Consider the following 26,188-nt stretch of genomic DNA (forward strand, 5'->3'; position numbering starts at 1 on the left):
ATGACTTCAGAAGTTATATGATAGGTGTGGGTGAAAAACAGATCAATATTTAAGTCCATTTTTGCTAGAAATTCTTCTCCCTGCCCAGTAGGTAGTGATACGCATGAAGAATGTGAATCACCAAAAACAAAAGAAATAGAAAGTGAAAGTTAAAGTGGAGATTGACTGAGCAGGGAGGAGAATTTATGGTAAAAATGGACTTATATATTGATCTGTTTCACCCACCCTATCATATCTCTTCTGAAGACATGGATTAAACCACTGGAGTCACACGGATTAGGCTACTGTTATGCTGATTTATGTGATTTTTGGCACCCATTCATTTGCATTGAATGGACCAAAAGAGCTGAGATATTCTTCTAAAAATCTTAATTTGTGTTCTGCTGAAGAAAGAAAGTCATACACATCTGAGATTGCATAAGGGTGACTAAATGATGAGAGAATTTTCATTTTTGTGTGAATTATTCCTTTAAAGCCCAATGTGGCCCCTGTTCCAAACAACTGCTCTACCGCCTCTATTGTGCGGGACATGACGCGCCAAGTGACCCTGCATTTTTTTTTTTTTTTTTTTTTTTTTGCATTGTTTTGAACATTTTTTATGTGCAACAATAACTCTCTCAGTCGGCATTAAGGAAAATTTTAATGTAATTGTTTCATACATATATATATATATACTTGAAAAAATAACTTTTTCATTTCTATAATCATGTTGCCCTTTTATTTTTTATTTTTTAAATCAGATTCATGTAGTGTTTACAGTATCATAGATAAGTGATGTATTTTAAAAGTTGTCAGTCACAAACACCTAAAAAAAATCTATATTTTTTATTCTTTATGGCAAACAGCCATAGAAGGGAATGTAAATTATGGTATGTGTGCTACATTTTTAAATTGCAGCATTGAGTTTTTATTATAAAGGGGCATAGCTTTCGCAACTCAGTACTCAATACTCACTACTCATGAGTACTTTTAAATGAGCTACTCTTTTACTCTTACTTGAGTAGTTTTTTGGACAGGTACTTTTACTCTACTCAAACTACAATTTTTAAGTAACAGTACTTTTACTTGAGTATTATTTTTCAGTACTCTTTCCACCCCTGAATACTTTATATACAAATAAAATCTGGGTCGTAAAGCAAAACCAACTGTTTATCTTGCACCATTGACTCGCCCTATGTGTTATTTAATAGAATGTCCAAGCTGTTATCCATACAATGGAATGACGATTGTGACTGGAAAGCTCCATAAAGTACAAAAAAAAACTTAATAAATGTCCATATGTCTCGTACGCTATATTGCAGTGGTTCCTTAAAGTGGCGACCCAACACAGTACCAGAATTGTTTATCGTACAAATGCTAACAAAAATATCCTTAATGTTGAGCAATATAACCATGAATTGCATAGGCCCAACAACATGCAAAACTGTTAATCTGACATATAGTCTAAATATGAAAATAGACAAATTTGTAAATGCATAACTGCAGTTTGGACTATCATACATTCTGTGTATTTGATACTGTACATCAGTTTCACATGTTTACGTGTCCTTATGTGTTTATTCTGGCTGAAAGCGGCAGAGTGCACACTTATTTTTTTTTAAATTTATTATTTTTTATTTTTTTGCTTGCCTGCCTCCTCGCTCTCTGTGGGCATGCTGTATGTGTGTGCATGAGCCAGAAAATAATCAATATCGAAAGTACACTTTTAAAAGTATGTTCTCCAACTCTGCAAATTATTAAATAGAACACCTGTTTCATCAGACTCACACTTACAATATTGTCATATTTAACCAAAAATGTGGACTATATCGAGACAACATCAAATGGGGCGTGGCCTGTCGCTGACCCAGTGTCTCGCTGTTTGTCGCTGTTTGTCAGTGTTGTTTGATGAATTAGTTGTTTCTTTTGCATGTTATTTTAGCACAGTCATAGGTTACGTTTATTTATTTTAGCCAGTATGAATGCCCTTGTGACCTGTTGTATCGTGGTAGTCCTGGCTGGATTGATATTGACAAGCATGGCTGTGGATGCCAAGTCTGTGTCCTATTGAAGTCCCATCCAGGAAAGGGAGATTTAAGACCAAAAAGCATGGATCCAGAGGGGGAATTCATAATCGGCTACGGAAACGGGGAAGCCGTCTCCCTCTCCCAGTGATGACACTATCTAATGTTAGATCCCTCAGCAATAAACTGGATGAAGTGGTACTTTGCGTCAAGCAGGAAGAGGAATTCAGATGCAGTAATCTCATTTGTCATACTGAAACGTGGCTAAGTGAGAATCACGATGTGGATATTGAAGTCTGTGGGTGGGGGACTCTGTGTGTATGTCGAAAAGAAATGGGCGACACAGTTTAACATAATTGAGCAGACATGTACTCCGGACTATGAGGTTTTAGCTGTGTCTTTTAGACCTTTTTATCTGAATTTGGTCAATTAACCATACTTCTCATGTATGTACCTGGGCCTAATTATAATGAAGCAGCAGAGCACATTACAGAGTGTTTTAACAATGTTTTATTGCGATCAGCTGACCAACCAATTTTTATATTGAGAGACTTTAACAGTCTTTCATTGGCAGAGGATCTCCCAAATCTGCAACAGTACATTGACTACCCAACCCTCTTGTCACACACCCTGGATTTGTGCTATGGGAACATCGAGGACGTGTACAAGGCAGTATGTAGAGCTCCTATTGGAAGATCTGATCATAACATTATTCATTTATTACATAAATATAGACAGCGTTTGAACAAGGACAAGGAGGATTTGCTAAAGGATTGTTTTTGTACAACAAACTGAGATGTGTTCTTCCATACTTTTAGAGACACTCATGAGTTAACTGACTGTATTACTTCTTATATACAGTTCTGTGAAGAGTCTGCTATAGAAACTGAAATTGTTAAAGTGTTTTCTAATAACAAATCGTGGCTCTCAATAGATTTAAAGGTCTGTATCCATGAAAAAAAGGTCTTTCTTAAAAAGGATCAGGAAAGTTTTAATGTTAAAATGAAGGAATTGAGAGTTATGATACAAAAATTAAAAATAAGGTTGAAATTAAACTATGTAATCAAAATCCTAAAGATGCATGGCAAGGTCCTAACATAATGATGTGAGCTGTCGGGAGTTGTTGCAAAACTTTTTCAGTTTTAAATAAATACTCACACTTTGCCTTTTTCGTGGAAGATGTCTGTGATACGACCAATTCCAAAAAAAACCCTCAAAAAAAAAAAAAAAAAAAAAACTGGTTCGAAAGCTCTCGTCCTGTGGCCTTAACATCCGTTATGGCAAAATGCATGGAAAGGGTCATAAGGCAGCATCTAAGCTTAAAAATGTCTGAGCAACTATATCCATTACAATTTGCCTACAAGTCTCATAGAGGTACAGCGGACGCTTCACTCACCATGATAGATACAATCACTAGTCATTTACAACAGCCAAAAGCCTTTGCCCAAATTTTATTTACTGATTACAGTTCCGCTTTTAATACAGTACAGATACATCTTCTTTTAAAGCGTCTTCTAGATTTGGGTGTAAGTGAGGCAATAGTTCTTTGGATTACGATTTGTTTTTAATTGATCGCCCACAGCGAGTTTGTCTGAATGGAATGATGTCATTTATCAACACTCTTATTTTCAATCTACACAAATGAAATGAATTTGAATAGCAGGGATTTTAAATTATTTAAATACGCAGATGATATGGCACTAGTTGCACTTTTAAATAGGAACTCTCTTAATAATAATAAGTACTATGAGAACACCTCTAAGTTTACTGCAAATAAATACTGAAAAAAACAAGGAACTGATTTTAGGTCATCCAGAACCCCTTTTGGAAATTACCTTATATGGTCAAATGGTGGATACTGTTGACTGTTTCAAGTACCTGGGGGCCTTGATCGACAGCAAGCTAACTTTTTTGGAAAATGTGGACCTCATTGGTAAAAAAGGAAACCAGAGGTTATTTTTGTTATGAGGGTTTGCTGTCAGCCAAAGTGTTCTGCAAATGGTTTATACCAATTTAATTGAAGGTATTCTGTTTTTTTATATAAAGTATGGTATGGACAGTTACCTTTGAAGAATAAAATTAAACAAGACAGAATTGTAAATACAGCAGGGAAAATTGAAAATTGTGGGTGATCACTAGATGATATTTATAAGAGGGCGGTATAGAGGAAGGCCTTGTCAATTATAAATGACACAACACACCCTCTCAATTGTCTCCTTCCAACAGGATGACGTTATAGGACACAAAAGGCCATAAAAGCAAGTTATAAAAAATCATTTGTTGTATATGCAATAGGACTTCTTAATAAATAGATCATACTATTATTATTGTTATTCTTTTTTAATAATTATAATAAATGGGTTAAATCATACTGGCTTTTATGTAATTTTATGCATCATTTTTGGATATATTTATGCTATATTGTATGTGTTTTTTTATGCTCTTATGTTTGATTATTTCATGCTATGCGAGTAATACTGTATTCTTCATACTGTTGCTGCAGTGAAGTATGTGTAATGTTTTGTGTGTGTAACGAGACCAATGACTAATTTTCAGCCATGGCTGAACAATAAAGTAAAATAAATAAATAAAAATATATATACTATGAATCAGGGAAATTTACACTAACATGACGGACAAAAATAGACCATAATGAAAATTTTACAACTCTGTCAGATATTTGTAGTACAATCTCTGTATGTGACCTTTAAAGCTGCAACTTGCGTGTAAATGGCAAACAAGTCAGAAAACACAATTAACAAGAACACGGGTCAGGCCATGGGAGGGAAGAACAAGCCCTGCCATTCTATTCAGATACTAACCATACTAAATGTTATGTGACGAGCACAAAGCGTCAGCCAAAAGTGAGTTTGACATAAAAAAAAATATTTTCAGTGAAGTACCTGGGCACAGCAGCAGGAAATATTAGTTGGTCAGCCATTATTAGTTGTATTAGAATTGTATTAGTTGTAGTATTGTATTAGTATTAATATATAGTACTGTGGCAGACAAGCCTCTCATTTGTCGGTAAAGGAGGAAGCAGGAACCGGATTGACACTCAACAAGACTTTAATTACAACTTAAAACATTGAACTGGAACATAATAACATGACGACACACACACATAGCTCCATGTGTGACTTTCTCTCTCTCCAGCACTCCCGACTCCTCCTCTTATCTCTCTCCCGCTGATTCAGCTGCTCAGCATCAGGCGCACACACTCACAGCCTGGCCACGCCCTCCTCCTCGTCACATACCCCCACCGTCCGATTCAGGCCGGGGAAAGCTCCGGGCTGACTTACCCGCCCTCCCTTCCAACCTGGAGGGGAGGTTTTCCCTGCCTCCTGGGTACCTGGGTAGGACAAGGGGAGGGGAGGGGAGAGGGAAAGGGGGCAGGAGAGACAGAGAGAGAGAGGGAGAGAGAAAAAAAACTCAGGTTCCCGACCATTTGGTCCTCGGCCAGCTGGGTAGCGATCCTCTGCAATGCCGGGCGATGGCACTGGACCTCGCCTCCTGGCGGACGGCAGTTAGCTCTTCCGCCTCCCGGCATACGTCAGCGGCTGCTCCACCTCTCGGCAGATGGCGGCGAGCTCCCCTGCCCCCTGGTGGACGGTAGCGGCTCCTCCACCCTCTAGCGACCAGAAGCAGCTCTTCCACTTCCTGGCGAAGGGCAGCGAGCTCCCCCGCCCGCGGCAGATGACAGCGGCTCCTTCGTTTCCTGGCAGATGGCAGTGAGCTCCTCCGCCTTCGGGGGAACTGCTTCAGTACCACCGCATCAAACATTCTCGGCATTGCGAACCTTCGTCTGCGGCGAGGGCTCTCTGACGGCGCGTCTTCCTCAAGTCCCGGGTTTTGGCACCAGTGTGTAGGAACCGGATTGACACTCAACAAGACTTTAATTACAATTTAAAACACTGAACTGGAACATAATAACATGACGATACACACACACAGCTCCGTGTTTGTCTCTCTCTCTCTCTCCAGCACTTTCGACTCCTTCTCTTATCTCTCTCCCGCTGATCAGGCCACTCAGCACCAGGAGCGCACACTCACAGCCCGGCCACGCCCTCCTCCTCGTCACAAGTACATAATAAGTATTAGCCATATTACCAAGAGATAGATGCATTTGCACCAATATGACAAAGAGTTTCATTTAAAACACAGCCTTTCACATTAAATAACAAAATAACTGTTTTGTCCACCCTTGTAAAAGTTGATAATAGAGCTGGCTATTGATACAGATTTCCAGATTCGATTCTGATTCACAAGCACTCGATTCGATTCATATGGGTATATTTTAGTAATAATGTCCATTTTGCTTACACATGAAATAAATTCCAGATAATGCTGCTAATTATAAAGGGGATATTCTAAGTACATTACAAAAATATAAATTTGACTAATATTTTATTAGTTTCTCATCATTTTAGTCACATTTTTAGCATTTTACCATTAATAAATATGATATTATATTGCATATATTATATTTTGTTACATATTTATTGTTTACATGCATACTGTAATTTGCACTTGTTGCAGAACGACCCACCGCTCTCCCTCTCGTCATCATCACCCTGCCTTTTAGGGACAACCCTTAGCCAGGCTCACAACGGGAGTGGGCTGGAGAGAGGAGAGGTGCAATTTGGTTAAGCCATGTTTCGTCAGCGGATGATGAGGCGCACCTGATGTGCTTTCACATTAGATGACAGCACGCATTGCAGCCGACAGGCTAGGATGTGGTGTCACACTTCCTCTCACACTTGGCCTTGGGAAGACAGGCTGCCAGAGAAGCCGCCACCCCTCGCATCCTGGAGGGAGGGGAGCACGTGCGGCCGTTGAACCCCGCCCACATACTGGACCATCCTATGGACACTACCCCTGCCAACATATAGCCCATTCACCACGAGGGCACAGATCCCCTTTATTTTGGACACTTTCACCCATGGACACTTATTTTCCCCATTTTGAACTATCTATGTTTATTATTATTTCCAATAAATGCCTCTACAAGGTCTGATGCCACACCCACTGTGTCTGTCTCTTGCTCACCCTACCACAATGGTGGAGAATGTGGGCACTTTTCTGGGCAGAGATGGCACAGTTGGGCACCAACAGTTATGTCATTTGCCCTCTCGTTCGCCGGTTAGATGGAAAGCCTGGAGCGGGACGGAGAATCCACGGGGACGGTCTTGGCACTTAATAAGCATTTACCCTATGATTGGTTGAAGCTGTCATGTTTAACCCATGTTTTCTCTTTTCCCGCCCGGGGGTGCGAGTGAGGGGGTGAGCTAGCCCGGAGAGGTTTCCCTTATTTGCGCACTCAGACCATAGATCCTGGTTGAGGAATTAGCATACTCGTGTGGTGGCTAAAGAGTGTGCACCTCAGGCTCCGGATTCGGTGTTTGGATAGGTGCATGGGAGGAGGTGCCCCGCCTCTTAGGTCTGTCCTTCGGCCAGGCTCACAACGGGAGTGGGCAGGAGAGAGGAGAGGTGCAACTTAATGAGCCTCGTTTGGGCAGCAGATGATGAAGCACACCTAATGTGAATATAGCCTCATCACCGCTGCCATGAGAACATAGAGTGTGCCTCTACTCAGGAAGCTGGGTTCTATCTCCTCGTGTGCAAACACTGGCATCCTTGCAGGTCCAGAAGCAGAGTGGGGAGTGTAGTAGCCGAATTAGACACACGCTGAACCCGCTCCCTCTGAACTATACTCCCTCTGGTGCGGGTTAGATGAGTCGCCGGGGAGTACCGTATGCGTTGCGGCCAACGGGAATGGATGCCGGGCCGCCTTCCCCTCACACTTGCCACGGCCCTTGGGAAGACAGGTCGACACCGGAGCCGCCGCTCCTCACGCCATGGACCACGGAGGGGAGCACGTCGCAGCCGCTGGATCCCGCCCATGTCCTGGACCATTTCTTTGAACACTCCCCTTCCTTCACATAATCCCACTCACTGTGAGGGCACCAGATCCCCCTTTATTTTGGACACTTTCCCCTTTGGACACCTTCATCCACCTTTGTGAATATTTTATGTTTACTATTATTTCCAATAAATGCCTCTCCAAAATCTGATGTCACACTCACTGTGTCTGTACTAATACTATTTTCAAGTATTTACATTGATTTGTTGAACACATGCTAAAAACCGGTACTGTCTCTTTAAGAAAACCGTCAGTTCTGTAAATGAGCGCATAATAATGAGAGGGGACTCGAATGGCTTCTTTACCTCAAGCGTGCTATGAACGATTCAAATTAAATGTTTTTTTTTGTTGTTTTTGATCAACAATTGAATGTAAAGAACAGAAAGGGTATTAAAAGAGACATAATTAAATGAAAAATGGATTGTGTGTGAACACATTACACTGAAAGAGTCAAACCAAACTTTTACTCCCAACACGCAGTGAAAGAATTTCTGTGCTGAATACTTCGCCACTATACTACTCAATCTCTGGTGAGTGGAATCTGAACATTTACCAGCCAGTGGCTAATCACAGACATTTTTAGTGCCCAAAATTTGGTTGCATATGTGAGTGATTTACTTGCATTGTGGAGGGTTGGGATTTAATAATCGATATTGAGATTGTTCAAATGAGGATCATGATGCATCGGAAAATTTATATTTCATGCAGTCCAAGATGACAAGTCTATTTATTTTGCCATCCTAGCTATATACAATTACACTAAATTAACTGCATTTTATTATTTGTGTTTAGCATTGCTTTTCCCTGCTGTCTATTACTCTATCAGAACAGACCTGTGACTAATCTTTGGTCAGAAGTTGTTATCTCAGTACTTGAAAATACAAAGCTCTACTGAGGTCATGGAATGAAGACATTTTTCCAGGTTTTCAAAATTGCATGTAGTGAGGTAAAATTGGATCCTTACCTTGTATAGTCCCCTTTAGACTCCTGTAAGACAAAATATTATAAGTATATGCATTTAAGACATAACACTGACTTAAAAAATAAAAATGTGATATATCAAAGCTTTGATGGTCCTACCTGCAGTGCATGAGCAGCTAATTTAAAAACCAGCTCACTTTCCACTTCTATATCACCCTGCGGACAAACAAGCAAAACTTAATTTCACGCAATTACATAGATTTTTTTTTAAATGTATTATTATGCCTTGCTAATGTTGATGGTTCTGTATCATAATCATAATGTTAATGTTATGTCCATTTATTAATATCGTGAGAAAACACACAAAAAGTGTTAGAACCACTGTATGCGTGTGATATTCTTTGCATTCCCAAACCATCCTTATGTTGATTGTGATGGTTATGAACAATCTTGCAGGAATTCACAAGTGAGAGACTCACTCACATATTTGGAAGCAACCAGTTTTTGGCACGGGCAGATATTGGCTGTCTGAGGTCTGTGGCTTTCTAATTGTTTTCAGAGGCGAAAAATGAGACAGTGAATCACATTGCCAGGTAAAGAGACACGTCTGTACTTACGTTATAGATGGCAGACTTGGCATTCAGAAAAAATAACTCCACTGTTGTGTGCTCCTTCAGGAGTGAAATGCTCTCAATATAAAACCTGCAAATAAGAGAAAGCCTTCGGTTAAAGAGATATTTCACACAACAATGAAAATTATTAAATCATTTACTCAGCTTTATGTTCCAATCCATTTTTTTCTATAAAGGACAAAAGGTTAACTGACAGGGAAACTAGGTCTGTTAAGCTCTAAAATGACAAAATGGGACCACAAAAGTACAATAAAATGAGTTCACATGACTGTATTCTGAAGTCTTCTGAAGCAATACCATAGCTTTTTGACAACATGAGAGCAAATGATGGCAGCATTTCAATTTTTGGATGAACTAGCCCTTTATTAACAATTTTGTAGCATATATGCCTGAGAAACAGGACTTGTAGTTTTGATAGAACATTTATCAACTAAAGGCCTCGGAGACGGAATTGAAATACGGAATTGAAGAACAACATATGTGACATTATTTCGAACATAATCTGCAAAAACTTAACAGAACATAATCTCTAAATGCCTCCCCCAGTGGTGTGGCTGGTGTCTGAATGTTCTCAAAGAGTATGTCGTTGCTCTGCTGTTTCGAACTTCGTTTTGGCTCTGAGCAAAGAACTTCTTAGTGAGTATAACAGTTCCTTAAGTCTCACCAACAAGACAAAAACAATACATAAAATCCTAAACGAAGTGCCTTTTGGAGCAGCACCACTATCAACTATGATTCAGTCCAGGAATGTGCACTGCATTCTGTGGTCATTGTGGTCATGTGACTTTAGACATCATGAGGTAGCAATCACATACCTCACTAGGAACTGCAGAGCGATGGGTCCTGATTTCTTAGAGAAGTCATGTTCCAGGACTCTGCGGTCCAGCTGCAACCATTTGCACTGACCACTGCAAAAGGAAAGTAAATCTGACTAAAATGTGCAATCCAACATTTTATCCCAACCCAGTAAAAGCAGTCCAATTAATCAGAAAGGCTTGTAACAGGATTGAAGTAGTAATGAACAAAACTAAAGTGAGACTGTTTGGCTTATAGTGATATCAGATTCACAATACATGGTTTTTTTTTTAACCAGTACTTTGTAATAATTTGGTGAACCAATTTACAAAGTGTCTGTACAGCACTTCTAAGGAAGAACTTTGGAGTAAAACTGTGAGGTTAAAGACATGTTGAGACCAAAACACTAATCAAAAAGTGCCATGGGGTTACCATGTTGTTTGGGACATGGTACCATGATAATATCATGTTTTTTTGTTTGTTTGTTTTTTCATGTACAATGGTAATAGGATAATCTTTGAACTTTGGAGTATAATGTATGTAGCATGGTGTATGAATATGGTAATTTTTCAGTACCATGGTATCAAAGTATCATTGTATTACCCTCTGATGGCGAAACAGTCAAGGGGGGTTCTGACAGCAGAATTCACTAATATCATCTGAGAGTTATATATGGTGATGTTCCCTTATGAAAATTAACCATGGTTTCAAAACAGAAACCATAGTCAGAGACTATTTAGCCTGAGACGGACCACTGTCCCGCCTTACAGGTAAAAGAGCCAATCACCTTTTAGATATAAACATCGCCTGTCAATTAACTCCAAAATGCGCATTAGCTACACCAGCCTGACAAATAGCATTTTTTAGCGTGATATGAGCTAAAGAAGCACAATTTATGATACCATTGTCCTCTGATTTTACAGCTGATTTTAATAAGTTCTTTGATCACAATCTTGACCAACTGTTTTGGAGATTTCGGTTTTTCCCCATTCAAGTAGATTAAAACAGTATTTGTGTGCCACTTGTTTACATAGAAAAATAGCTGTCCAAGAGCGTTCCAAAAATGGCCACCAAATAATCTGACTTGCCTTGAAAGGGATTTTGCCGTAGTTTAACCATGGTATTTGTATTAAAACCATAGTAACCTCAAAATTAACCATGGTTACTACAGTCATGGTTACTACAATATCAGTATAGTAAAACCAAGGATACCATATGGACAATACAATATTACTATAGTAAAACCATGGTTAATTTCCATAAGGGCTACACAAATAGGATGACAACATCAAATTGAACACAGATTTATATGGAGCATTCATATAATATTTTATGTCATCTTGGCCTTACACTGCCACCTAGTGGCTTGGATTTTCATTGTAGAAATTCACTATTCACAGTCAGCCATGATTAAATTAATTCATGAGTGAGTGTCCAATAAAAGGGCAGTTACTAAAATTATGCAAGTAGCATTTATTTAGGTGGTCATGTGATTGTCCCCATGAGGGGACCCCTGCCCCAAGTAGAATAAAACAGCTTTTATAAGGTAACTCATATGACTGGAGTCTTCATCTCTTGTGAGCTCTCATAATTATATACAAATGTTTAAAAATTACTATTCATTTCTTTAGAAGTAGAACTTTTTTTTAATGAGGAAAACAAATACTGAGTGCACCTTTAATATACACTAATAAACTATAAAACACTCTCTTTTGTATAACTGAATCAAAATATAGTCATAAATAGCAGCAATTAACTAAATATTTCACTTCAAAAAAAAGGCAAAGGTCCCTTTAAGGCTGCGTGGGGCTCAAGCGATGTAGTAAATCATTTATGTGAACCAGTTAATTTACAGGAACCATCCAAAAGAACTTACTCGCTAAAATGATTCGGTGGTCCCCATACTAAATATAAGGGAATCGTTTATTTTAACCGATTCATTAACATGAACTGTCTGAAAGAATCAATTTGGTTTTCCCAGTGCTGGGTGAGCATGTCTGATTACTCCCTCAGCTCCATTGCTGCGTTCACAATACAATGTGACAAATGTTGTGTTTTGTGATGCTACAGTGCTACTTGTTGGAAAATCTAGCTTTTTACTGGAAAAGCAACACTATTGTACTAAAATAGTAGTCTCGATACTTTTAGTTAACTACTCCCACAATACTTTTTTGTAAGAGAAACAATACATGATTTGATGTAATCTATAAGACGTAATCAAAAACATTTCGATTAACAGTAAGAGACCCTGGGAAAACTGGCCTCATTGGACTGGTCCATAATATATCCATGAAACTGTTGTCAAAAGCAAGATTTTGCTAAATGTTCTTTGAAAATGTGTAACTTCTATAGACAACGCTGTTAAAAAAAAGATACTTACGTGTCATCCACATAGGTGAAGCCAAAGTACTCCTTCTCTTTAAGGTTAAAATGGGATGATACCAAATCCAAGAGTTCACAAGACAATAGCTTTGGCTGTGAGAGAAAATCCATAAATTGTATATGTGACATTGAGGCTTTCTAAGGTCTCTTGTGTGGGCACTAAAACAGACTACAGATTTCAAAACCGTGAGCTATTAAACTGAGACATTATACCTGAACCAATAGTTCCAGCTTCCTGTCATCCAGGAGCTGCACTTGGCAGAGTCGTCCCTCTGTCATCTGTGGACACAATTATGGCATCAGAAGATTTACACAGCAAAATGAGCTCTTCATCAGTAACTGCAGTGACAAACTGAACACTTAATATAGCTTTGTTCAATATACTGCTGCACACTCAAGTGCATGGGCAAATAAAAAGAAACAAATATTTCACTTCCACAGTAGCTAATTACTGTCATCTAGAGCAGCGCTAGGAAATTGTAGCTTTTTTAAAAAAGAAAAGAATGGATGCGTCAAAACACATTTTTGTGGTTATCAATATAATGCCACACACGCTGTCGACTGAGCTTAACTTGTATTGAACCTGGAATATTCCTTTAAGTAGTTTTAAAAAGTATTGATGTTATATCATGATATATATCAACAATGTTAATTAACAAATTCGTTCATTTTAGTTTTTGCCATGGGCTCGAAATTGGTATTGAAAATCTTCAAGTTTTAATGACCAAGCTCAGGCATGAAACTCTGAATGGTGCAAGCTGACATGTTCTTTGAACTTGTTATCTGTTAGTCAATCAGCTCGCTCACATGTGATATGTCAAGCCAGTCGGCTCACATGTTTTAAGCTAATAGGTCATTTGACGTGTAATTGGGTAGCCAATCAACTTGCGTACTCTATCTTTGTCTAACATTTAAATGTGCTCAGTTTGCAAGTAAGCCGGTTTCACTGCAGTGCACTGTTAGAGTTTTCTCTGTAACCCTCCTCCTCCCCAGCAGCACTTGTCTAGAACTGCTTCACGTAGATTGTTTGTAATGTCTGTTTGTGCAGCAACATGTCCTACATGCTCGATGCAGCATGTCTTGTCTAATTGTGCAGCAGCATGTCCACATGATAACCTCAGTATGTCTGTGTATGTTCTAGCAGTAGCAAGTCTCCGAACTTGCTCCGCAGCAACAGAAGCATAACAGGTCTAGTCCACCAATAACAAAAATCCTATCAATTGTCATAGCCTTATTAACATGCATAGGTGGCAACCCTAAGCCTTACCAGTAGTTATTTCTTATTACTAACCCTAACCATAAACTGCTGCATTATAACGACCCTGTCAATTTGTACAATACTATAATTTTATAAAATTCAAATAGATAACTGAGATAGGGGCCTAACTTTCAATGTATCTTGTAATAAATAATGTTTTAAATGAAAAAATAAATAAATAAATCGTTATAACCCAATACATTTCTTTGTCAATACGTTTTGTACCAGCCCTGTTTTATTGAAAATGTTTGGTTGAATGTTGTAGGGTTGAATGTCGGTGCACAAAAATGGCTAATAAGAGACCTTGATTTGCAGTTATCACTACTTAAGGACTGGTACATTTATTGAATGCATTTATTTGTCTCCATGTATAATATATGATTTCATGATCTTTGAAAGAGCTCTTTATTGTGTGTTTTGATGCTAATAAAGTGGGAATTTGCTGACAAATTTTAATGAAGCACATTTGAACCAACAGAAACTGTTATTTTTTAACTATACTGAAAAGATTTTCAATGCATCTGTGCCTCTAGAAGGCATACAAACAAATATAGATTATTGTGGAAAAACACACATGTGGCAAGCAGTTCGAAATAGAAACTCTTTCTTTTTGTGTCACTAAATGTTACAAAAGAATGTGGGGTGAATAATTGAAGTTATCACATTTTTAAAATAGATAAAACATCTGTTAACAAACCAGCTATGTGTGGCTAAACACACAACTGCTTTGTTTTTCAGGAAAACTACAATGACTATGTGCTATAAACCGAAGGCCAATACCAAAAGTGTGACTTTACAATATATTGTGGTGGAGCTGATGTAAAGTTTCATGTCACTGTCGAGTTGCTCATAGAAAAGTCCAGTCCAAATCATTCGAAGTACTATAAAATCTTTGGTCAGGATAAATGCTGAGAATACTATTTTAAGTTTTTTAATTCCACAGACTATTTTGTGCGAGGGATTATTGCTACAGAAGTAGGCTTATTTACCAGCACAAACCTTTGAGAGCTCAACTTCTGTGCTGCAATTCTGAGAATTATTGTGTTATGTGACCGATACTCTACATGCACTTTTCCAAGGCTACACTTTTCATATGCATAAGCTGTATTCTGAAAGAAATTACTTTTCATAAATAACTTGAACTTGATAATTGGATGAATTGGATAATTTCTTAGTATTTAGTATGAGTTAACATGCACTTGGGAAATTTTTTTTTTTGTCAGGTACCAAAAATAATTGTGCTTCATGTGATACTTTAACATCTAAATTAACTGGTTTTCTTCAAGTCAAAATTGATAACTAAACTGAACTAAATCTGATAAATTTGGTTACACCCGCGAAAGTAATTTATATAGGTCAGATCAAGTAAAAATAGATCCTTGAGGTAACAATTGCAGGTTACCACTTTTTCAGTGTCGTCAATCTTAAAAAAGAAAAAATCACAAATTTGATTAGTTGAAAACAGACTTACAAATTGTTCAGAATCTTAAATATTTCTAATTAATTTAACTTTTTTTTTTTTTTTTTTAAACCTTAAACTTTGTTAATTTCCAGGTTTAAATGGTATTTTAAATCCCTGATGTGGTCTCAAACTTATGGACACTACTGTTAATATGTGTGAAAATGTGTATCCATACAGCCAAGATATTTCCTTTCTGCCATTTTCACCATGAAGTCAGCATGTAAACATTCATGGCAACCCAGAGAAATATTTTATAGAGCATAAATGAAATGAATTTGGATAGTTCAGAAAATTTGCTCTTGAATATCTGATGGGAAATGTTTGTTTTGAGTTCATACTGAAATCTCAACTTTTGAATGGAGCCTTTGTTATTTTAGTAAATCTGCAATCTGTAACAAAATGCAAACTATAGGCGACATTCTTCATTGTACAAAACCAAAAATCACCCTAACAGACCTTCACAAATCTTACTCTCTTTAAATCATAACACTAATTCAAATGATTTTTTCACAAATAATCCAAAATTCAAAGCTTTTTTAACCTCCGACCCCATGCCAATAGACGATACCTGATAGACGTCGCCCAGGTAGAAGCAGGTTTGTAGGCACTGCTGACATGACCTCATCCTTTGCAGGTAACACCTCCGAATCATCCACAGAACGATCTGCCATATAACTGTGCCGCTCCACACCAGCAGAGATTCCACCCTGATCACTAAGCCCCAAGCCATGGCTGCCCCGCCACCGGCTGGTACCTGGGTCACCCCTGTCTTAAATAACTAACCTTTGTCTGGGTCAGTCTCTAGACAGACCATTCTTTCACCAGCTACTAATATTTGCTCCCTCGTGAAAGATAGACAAGTAGGTGAGATGCGTTTCGACTAAATTCCCCACATGCATGGAGAGTCCACTTTGCCCCTGGAGAGGTTAGAGCCGTACACTCTGGGAGGGTCGCCAGGCCATGGAGGAAAGAGCTGAGGTTTTTGGAGAGTGCCTGCCACAGTTTAACAGGCGCTCTACAAGGCTCTATTCAAGCACACATGGAGACGTAAAGGGCAGATTTTTGTGCGCACACACACACTCTCTTCTGGCTTTTTGCCGCAGAAGCAAACTTGGCTTTGCCACATAGCTTTCTCCGGCCTGTCCACGTGTCCATGTATCCCATATTCAGAGTCCAAACACTGCTACCGCCCCACCTACTTTGGTGAGAGGAATGACACTGCAATGTAACTATAACTGTCTGTAGGGCCTATTAGTAAAATGTTTTGGGTTGATTTATTGTGTTTGTGAATGCCCATAGAAAAAATTTAGATCTCTTTAAAATGTCAATTGTTTCTCGTTGAAAGCAAAGAGATTAATTGGAAATTAAATGGAGAGTTTTGCTTTTTTGGAATTTTTTCACATGGGAAAGGGGGGTTGGGGGGGTGGGGGTGGGGGTGGGTGGGGGTCAGGGCAAAGTAAACAATAATGAGTGTGATTCTGAAGTTACATTTTCGCTCTAAAATGTAATTGTTTAGGTTTGGGGTTTGTGTTAGGGGGTACAGTTATTAAAATATGCATTCCTGGTGACTGTATTACATCATTCAACAACAAAAAATACAACTCGCTTTTAGCATCACTCTGTGGACATTTCGCAGGAGCACGCATGTGCCCATACAGTATGTTCAACAACACTTCCAGCTTCGGCCACTGGGGGCAGTGATTCAAATTTCGGTAAGCACAGACCAATTTCAGCTGAAGAATTTTCTTCTTCACTGTCGCTGAATTCACAGTGCGATCAGTCATCCACATCCAAGACAGACTAACTAACTAACTAATTAACTAACGCTACCATCCAATACTTGAACTTTAAAACATAACTGAGAAATCCATTAAAGGGATAATTCCCCCAAAACTTCATAAACGTAGTAAAAATGAAATTTTAGAGCAAAAATGCAACCTCCGAATTGTGCTCACCACTGTTTATGTGATCGCAATTATTTCCTGGTTTCCATGGTACCAGAACTCATGTCTTGGAGATTGCTCATGCAACGAGCTATAAATAATGCCACGATGAAAGATAAACATGTTGAAATTGATTCAAAAATTTCTGATGGGGGATAGTGCGTAGGGTTACCACCCATCTCGTAAAATATGGGATTGTGCCATGTTTAAAGATGAAATGATGATTTGTCCCTTATTCAAGCTGGTGTGATGGTGTCATGGCGTAATCATTCAAGATTGTTAATTTTATCTTGATATTCGTTGAGAATTTTGCCTACGGTGGGCAAGGGACCATCTGAAAAGTCCACACGCATTGTGCTAAAACGTGCTAAACTGTAGAGGGTGTGGTAAGGGACTGTCTGATAATGTCAGCCATCGACCACACGACTAAAGCTTAATTTTTCAGTGAATAACAACTTACTGTATATTTTGTTCTGTTTGTCACGCAAAGCTTAACAGCCCCAAGTTCCCATTTACTTGCATTACATGGAAAAGACCGCTTTTGGATATTCTTAAAAAAAATTCACCTTACATGTTGCACAGAGGAAAGAAAGTCATACGGGTTCGGAATGAGCAATACATTTGAGCAATACAATTGTTCTCTGCGTGCCTCAACAAGATTCAATGTATCTGCAGAATTTATTCTTATGTAATGCAACACAAATGTCTTGCAGTGCAGAAACCTTCTTTTTGGACTGTAGATGATTCTAGTGAGATGGGACATGTTCAAATCAATCTGTTTTGTTTTGGCAAATTCCTTGCCTTGAATGACTTTGCGTGCCACGGCAGGAATACTGTGTGAAATAAAGGACAGGAGGGTTTAACCCTGCCTAATATGACTCAATAGTACTTCATTAAGCAGTGGAAAATAAATAACCAGATTTCTGAGTATCGGGCAATGCAAGAATCTTTGCAGCCAACTACACCCAAAATGGTCCATTTTAGGTGAAAAAATGTCTTAAATTGACTGCTTTGTCTTTGGTATAGGAGTGCATGGAAATGTAGCATGTTAAAATTACAGCCCGTCTTCTTGAGCGGGCCACAGCTGTATGCTGTTATTAGGAGGAAACCAGTGGAAAAACAGAAGAACGGCAGCAAACACAAGCGTCTCTTGACTCCATCAGATTCAGGCTTGCAGATGGAAACAGTGTGGCATTATAAATATGTAATGAGCATGCTATTATTTCTTTGGTAAAAATGGAAATTACAAAAAAAAGTTACGATTGAAATTGTAAATTTGTAAGCAATATGCTTTTCAGTAATAAAATGTCTTTTTTTTTTCAAACTTCAGTTTTTTTAGCAACAGTACTAACATGATTAGCACGTTTTAGCACATGGTTTACACTTTTCAGATGGCCCCTTACCCACTGTAGCCAAAATTTGCAACAAATATCAAGGTTAAATTAACGATCTGGAACAATTTCGCCGTGATGCCATCTGTCCAGCTTAAATACGGGACAAATACGGTTCTGCGCTCATTTGTAAATATCAGGAATCCTGCTGGACTCGCGCACACGCACTTGCATGCTCCACAGAAGCGTACATGACACTCACATGAAACACAGATGAGTGTGTCAGATGAGAAGCATATTAAGCACTAATGAAGCGCAGAATGAAAGATGAATGTCATTGAATTTGCTTGGGCGGCTGCCAGAATTTTTTTTAATGCCATAAAAACCCTGTTCATGTTTCTTAACTTCTCTCAGTCTCACATGAAGCCCTGATAGATCAGCCCACGCACCACTGATAGATGAGCCCACGCTGTGCACATGGATATTTACATATCGCGATATACACGATATAGAAAAATCGTTATCAATCGACACTTTATATCGTCGCCACGATATGTATCGTCATATCCCCCAGCCCTACGTCCTGAATTGATTGGATATGGGACACATCATATCATCTTTAAATACAGGTCGATCCCATATTTTATGTGACAGGTGGCAACCCTAATCATCCGGGTACTCGTTGTACACTTCTTTTTTGTTGCATTTTCAGTGTATATATACTACTCGCACTACTTACATTTCATAATGAAGTAGAATAGTGCAGAAGTGTGCAGTTTGGGATGCATCTAATGTGTTAAAAATATTCTAAACACCTCAGCAACTGCATATCAATGTCTTGGCAAACACCCTGAACACACAAGCATCGTGGCAAACACTGCTCGCATTTTCTTCAGCAAATGAGACTACAACTATTTGTCAGACAGAGAGAGAGAGAGAGAGACACTGAAGGATCAGTTACACAGGTTGGTTAAATTGATTTATCCCAAACTATAAGTCTACACACTCACCCTCACAAATCATGTGACCAGCATTACGCCTCCACATCAATTAACACCCCAATCAAACACCATTCAACCGCCTCACACTCTCCAATCATACGCAAGGCTTTCTTCATCCACTTGCTAAAGCAATCTTTGTTTGGGTTAATTTCACAGAAAATGGATTCATGTTTTTCGTTCAACATTATATTCACGGAAATAACTCTGAGCAAACAGAAAATCTATTTTGGTTAAATAATTTTCCAGCTCTTCCAGTAGCTGCCTGCCATTCTGTTTTTATTGGCTTTCAGTGACTCACTGCTTTTATACAACGGCTTGAATCCACAAGGAGCACAGCCTACATTCAAATAAAAGCCGCTGGAAATGTAAGCGCAGTGTAGTTCTAGCGGGAAGACTAGCAGCTGTACATCATCGCACCATTAGCTAGGTAACTCCAAGCCAATCACATGTAAGCCATTGCTATATAAGTCTGCTCACAATCTATCACATTGCTGTTTCAGTTGTGCTAACGCAGCAACCTCCACCACCCCACCACCAGTTGAGTCCCATCCTGCACAGGGGTAGGCTCCTCACCCCTGCCTCCTATCTCTGGCAGGATATGACTGTTCCGAGTACAACTTCTTCGGACCACCAGACGGGGCTTACGCCAAAGAGAGACATTACATTTTCTGTTTTATACTCATCAAATAAATGTCATCTTGAATTTCACTCAAGCCTGCAAGTCTTCCTGATAGAAGTGAAGATAAATCTGTAAGGGTTTCAAAAGCATGGATGATATTTGACAACAGATATTAGATGTTTATATGTGACACTTGTTATTTACTATATATAAGTGGCTGTGGTCATTGGCGCTCATATCCTACCAGGCCGCCGTCTCTTTTCATGCTGTTATTACATGTGCTGCCAGCAGAGGACAGAGAGATTCACCTGCAGTTGCTCAGCAAGTAAAAGATGCTGACTACCACTCCTGGAATCGCAAGTTCGAATCCAGGACGTGCTGACTGACTCCAGCCAGGTCGCTATAATGTGTGGTTCTCGCTCTCAGTGGGGCGCGTGGTGAGTTGTGTGTGGATGCCGCGGAGAATAGCGTGAAGCCTCCACATGCGTTATGTCTCCACGGTAACGCGCTCAACAAGCCACGTGATAAGATGCACGGATTGACGGTCTCAGACATGGAGGCAACTGAGATTCATCCTCCGCCACCCGGACTGAGGTGAGTCACTACGCCACCACGAGGACATAGAGTGCATTGGGAAGATAGCATTCCAAATTGGGGAGAAAAAGGGGAGAGAAAAAGAAAATCTACCTCACTTGATTTTCCCACAACTCATCTTCGCATTTCAGCACAGTACCAAATGAAATAATATATATTTGTATTTAAAGATAATTAGCAACTGTGGCCTTGAACTGACTAAACTTCCACAAAATCTTCTGAATATTGAATGAAATATATCCATCCCACAGTGAATAAAATTGAAATGTGAAAATACTTTAAAGTGTGTTGTTATTTCTTTTTCTCTTTTTTCCCTTTTTCTTCTCAGTAGAGCGCTGTAAAGAGAGAATTAACAATCTCTCTCTCTTTCTGAATACTTAACTACAGTTACACCATTTGGTTGGTGATAAAATGCTCAATACAATCAGATTAGAATCAAACTAATGTGAGACGCTTATAAATGGAAATGTAACTTTGAAAATGAAACATACTCAATAGAGTGCTAGAGTGACTGACCACTTTTTCTGTGACCTTGGCTCCTTAAGTTTTTATCACAATTATTTTCACCATAGGCATTTCCAAAAATTCTTCACTAAAGTCTTGGAGGCCTTGACCCAAACCAGCCAGATGAATCATAACATTACAACATTTGATTTGCAGCACAAAGCTTTCAAACAAACACAAAAGTAAAAGACTGTATAGTTAACCTCTTCTATGAGGAATTTACCCATCCCATAAAGCACTGCGAATTACATAATCAAACCAGAAATGACAATATTGTATTAAATTAAAATAATCTATTGAGATATACACATAATAATTGACTGTGTTATTGACTATAATTGAAAAATAAAATATTTTTTATATTATTATTGTATTGTCCAATATTCATAGACATACAAAATGTGTCTAGACTGTAGGAAGAATGCAAAATATAATAAATTAAAATAAATTAAGATTTAAAATGTTATCTCATATTCAATATTATATTATTTATTCATAAATTATTTACTGTCATTGATCAAAGTATAACTTTTTATATTTTATTGGACAGTATTCATATATGTACACAATATGTGTGTAGACAGTGTTGGTAGAATGTATACTGTATAATACATGAAAATATATTTAAAAAATATTTTTTATATTATATACAATATTATGTTTTAATATTTATTACATTAAGATATAATATAAAATTATTGATTATAAGTCATTATTCTAAGAATAAATACAAAATCTTTATATTTCATTAAGTTTATTGTACAATATACAGTAATATATATATACAGTGCATTCAGTAAGTATTCAGGCCCCTGGAACAACCAGGACTCTTCCTAGAGCTGGCCGCCCGGCCAAACCGAGCAACTGGGGAGAATGGCCTTGTTAAGAGAGGTGACAAAGAACCTGATGGTCACTCTGGTTAAGCTCCAGATATCATGTGTGGAGATTGGAGAAACTTGCAGAAGGACAACCATCACTGCAACACTCCACCGATCTGGGCTTTATGGCAGAGTGGCTAGATGGAAGCCTCTCCTCAATGCAAGACACATGAAAGCACCTAAAGGACCCTCAGACTGTGAGAAACAAGATTCTCTGAAATGAAGATTGAACTATTTGGCCTCAATTCCAAGCGTCATGTCTGGAGGAAACCAGGTACAGCTCATCACCTGCGCAATACCATCCCAAAAGTGAAGGAACTGGGGGACTGGTCAGGGTTGAAGGAAAGCTGAATGCAGCAAAATACAGAGAAATCCTTAATGAAAACCTGGTCCAGAGCACTCTGGACCTCATGCTGGGCCGAAGGTTCACCTTCCAACAGGACAATGAACCTAAGCACACAGCCAAGACAACACAAGAGTGGCTTAGGGATAACTCTGTGAATGTCCTTGAGTGGCCCAGCCATTTGATTGAACACAATCAAACATCTCTGGAGAGACCTGAAAATGGCGGTCCACCGACGGTCCCCATCCAACCTGACAGAGCTGGAGAGAATCTGCAGAGAAGAATGGTATAAAATCCCAAAATCCAGGTGTGCAAAGTTTGTCGCATCATACCCAAAAAGACCTGAGGCTGTAATCGCTGCCAAAGGTGCTTCAACTAAGTACTGATTTAAGGGTCTGAATACTTATGTCAGTTGGATATTTCAGTTTTTTCTTTTTAATAAATTTGCAAAGTTATCAAAAATTTGGTTTTTGCTTTGTCATTATGGGGTATGGAGTGAAGACTGATGTGAAAAAAAAAATGAAATAATTTAAAGCATTTTAGCATAAAGCTGCAACATAACAAAATGTGAAAAAAAATGAAGGGGTTTCTGAATGAACTGTGTGTATATATATATATATATATATATATATATATATAGTCATGGCCAGCTCGTTAGCCGCAACAATAAGGGACACTACACGTTGGATACAGGCTCAAACAATATAATTTAATAAAGGGAAAGAATATGTAGAGGAAATGAAATAATAAAGCCAAACAACACAAGTCTGGATTGGGAAGAAGCACTCCAGGAATGATGAGAGCCGGTTTTTAATTAAGCCTACCTGGATTCATTACCTGGTAAATCCAGGTAGGCTTAATGAGCAGGGCTCATCAACTCAAAACAAAGCACCAGCCCACAAACACCAGGGAGAAAAAAACCACTAGCCCAGCAGGGGTCATCACAATATATATATATATATATATATATGTATACACACTCACCAACCACTTTATTAGGTACACCTGTACACCTACATATACATGCGATTATCTAATCAGACAATCGTGGGGCAGCAGTTCAATGCATAAAATCACGCACATACAGGTCAGGAGCTTCAGTTAATGTTCACATCGACCACCAAAATGGGGAAAAAATGTGATCTCAGTGATGTGGACTGTGGCATGATTGTTGGTGCCAGATGGGCAGGTTTGAGTATTTCTGTAACTGCTGATCTCCTGGGATTTTCACACACAACAGTCTCTAGAGCGTAAAAACAATGGTGCGAAAAACAGTTCAGCAGTTCATCGGATGGAAATGCCTTGTTGATGAGAGAGGTCAATAGAGAATGGCCAGACTGGTTCAAACTGACAAAGTCTACGGTAACTCAGATAACCGCTTTGTACAATTGTGGTGAGAAGAATAGCATCTCAGAATGCACAACATGTCGAACGTTGAGGCGGATGGGACCACAGTGTTCCTAATAAAGTGCTCGGTGAGAGTGTGTGTGTGTGTGTGTATATATATATATATATATATATATGTATGTATTTATACTGTATATATACGTGTGTCGACAGTGTAGGAAGAAAATAAATATATTAAATTAAAATATACATTAAGACATAATATTTTACATTATATAAAGATTTAGATATTATATTAAGATAGTATATAAAATTATAGACTAACCAATACATTATAAGTATAAAATACAATATTTTTTATCATTGATTACATTTATTGAACAATACTTCAATTAATGTAAAATTTTACAGCTGAGCATAACTAGATGAATGTAAATTGATTAGACATCTCCACACCTCGAAATCACAATTTAAAATCCCCTGATATTTTGAGGTTTTTGTCATTCCATGACATTCCTGTATTTAGTGAAAAATACTTTTTTAGTCCACATTTACAAATATGAACCACTCAGCCAGATAGTCCACAAAATGCCCAACGTTCCCACAAGGCACTTTTACGAAGCTTATGTATGACATTTTATTTGATGTCAAGAGTGCCACAGGGGAGGATATACCAGACAAGAATCTCAGGCTCTGTAAAGCTAAAAGGCCACATTTAAACAGTCTGTCCTGAGTACGGCAAACACCCCCATTCTCAAGAAAATGGACCTGTAGGCTTAAAACCTATAAGAACAAAATCTTTTGTTAATTATTCTGCCATGCTGAGCAAATGTATTTATTTTATTCACTAAATTAAATAGGTGTGTTAGCTTACAGGTTCCAACATCGTATTGAATTTCGATGGTTTCCTGCTCTCGGCAGTCAAAAATTCACCACACAATACACATTGTGGTCTGCACACAACATACGTTATCCTCGTTGCAAGTGAACCCGGATTTAATGAGGTCTGGTCGCTTTTTTCTTTTACCTTGCATTGTTTTGTTCATGGTTGTAGAGGAAGAGGGAATGTCATGAAACCTGTCCATATTGACAACTGTGTAGTTTGGCAAGCTTCTACCAGAATCGACAGATGAATTGTAGAATTTGATTGTATGCACAACCTTTGATGTCAGAAATGGGAAGACATGATTTCTCAAACAAAATGCTTCAGTTAAACAGGACTTTAGTTACTCTTACTGCCACATTAACAAAAATCTCCAGGATGCTGCACACTAACAGGACATATGACTTTTTATATGACCACATGAGGAATACTTGTCAAACAGCATTAATTACTGTGACACTCCCATGTTTGCACGAGAAGCCACAGAATGCATTTCCACATTCTTAATGGCTCAAATTTTGATTTTGATGCATGACAAGATGGCAAAACCAAGTAAAATTCATCTTCTCACAGCAAGAATCTATTCTGCCGAATGCTGTTTGTAATTTCATTCAGAGCTGTTTCCGAAATCTGGTTAAAAATCTATCTCTCAGACCCAGTGTGTCTTTAGAGTTTGATCTTCCGTGGCCATCACGTCTGTGAGCGAACCCAAGTGGGAGCTTTTATCAAGCTTCGTCCCGGTCTGTGTTCAGCTTATCTCTGTTTACTCCATGTGATGAATAATTGATTAGCACTTGTGTCACAGTCTAACCCTGCTACGAGAGGAGATGTAGCGTTCTGTCTAACTCTGAACGTGCCTTTCTTGAGTCAAAATCCCTCTAAGATGAAGGTTAAAAGTGTAACAAAGGCTAAACGTGTGTCAACGTCAATTGTTTAAATGGAATATGCATTTTTTTTATATCATGTGTAAATGTGTTAAAGAAATAGTTCACCCAAAACATAAGGTTCTGTCATCATTTACTCACCCTAATGTTGTTCCAGACCCATATGTTGCTGTTTTTTGTCAGTCCGCCAAAGCGTATGGGACAAATTGCAAAACAATACTGCTACCATTCAACAAAACTGCAACACCGCTATTGAATCTATAGTGCAAACATACAGTGCTACCAGTGTAGTCCGATTCATGAAAAAATGAGTCGGTTCTTTTGAATCTACAGTGTGAAACAGACAGCCTGGCAAGTGTAGTCCGATTCCCAAATGAATGACACTTATGAGTCAGTTCTATTGAATCTATAGCGCAAAACATACAGTGCAACAAGTGCAGTCCGATTCCCAAATGAACAACTCTTCTGAGTCAGTTCTTTTGAAT

The 26,188-nt window shown here is 38.5% G+C and overlaps 1 protein-coding gene across 2 annotated transcripts in view; it reads right to left on the reverse strand.

Moving 5' to 3' along the window:
* The window catches only part of LOC127418883 (FERM domain-containing protein 4B-like), a 79,993-nt gene that overhangs the window by 36,087 nt on the left and 17,718 nt on the right, over positions 1-26,188 (reverse strand). The window contains exons 1-7 of one of the 2 annotated variants that reach the window (XM_051659763.1): positions 15,945-16,201; positions 12,870-12,935; positions 12,655-12,749; positions 10,295-10,387; positions 9,465-9,549; positions 9,007-9,063; positions 8,891-8,913 (exon numbers count right to left, since the gene is read on the reverse strand). In XM_051659763.1, the coding sequence (XP_051515723.1) occupies positions 8,891-8,913; positions 9,007-9,063; positions 9,465-9,549; positions 10,295-10,387; positions 12,655-12,749; positions 12,870-12,935; positions 15,945-16,106 (581 nt within the window). In that variant the 5' untranslated portion in view covers positions 16,107-16,201. Of the gene's footprint in view, positions 1-8,890; positions 8,914-9,006; positions 9,064-9,464; positions 9,550-10,294; positions 10,388-12,654; positions 12,750-12,869; positions 12,936-15,944; positions 16,202-26,188 lie in introns of those variants that run through there. The other variant, XM_051659764.1, reaches the window with a different exon arrangement.

The sequence above is a fragment of the Myxocyprinus asiaticus genome, chromosome 28, assembly GCF_019703515.2.
Source record: "Myxocyprinus asiaticus isolate MX2 ecotype Aquarium Trade chromosome 28, UBuf_Myxa_2, whole genome shotgun sequence".
Taxonomy (NCBI): domain Eukaryota; kingdom Metazoa; phylum Chordata; class Actinopteri; order Cypriniformes; family Catostomidae; genus Myxocyprinus; species Myxocyprinus asiaticus.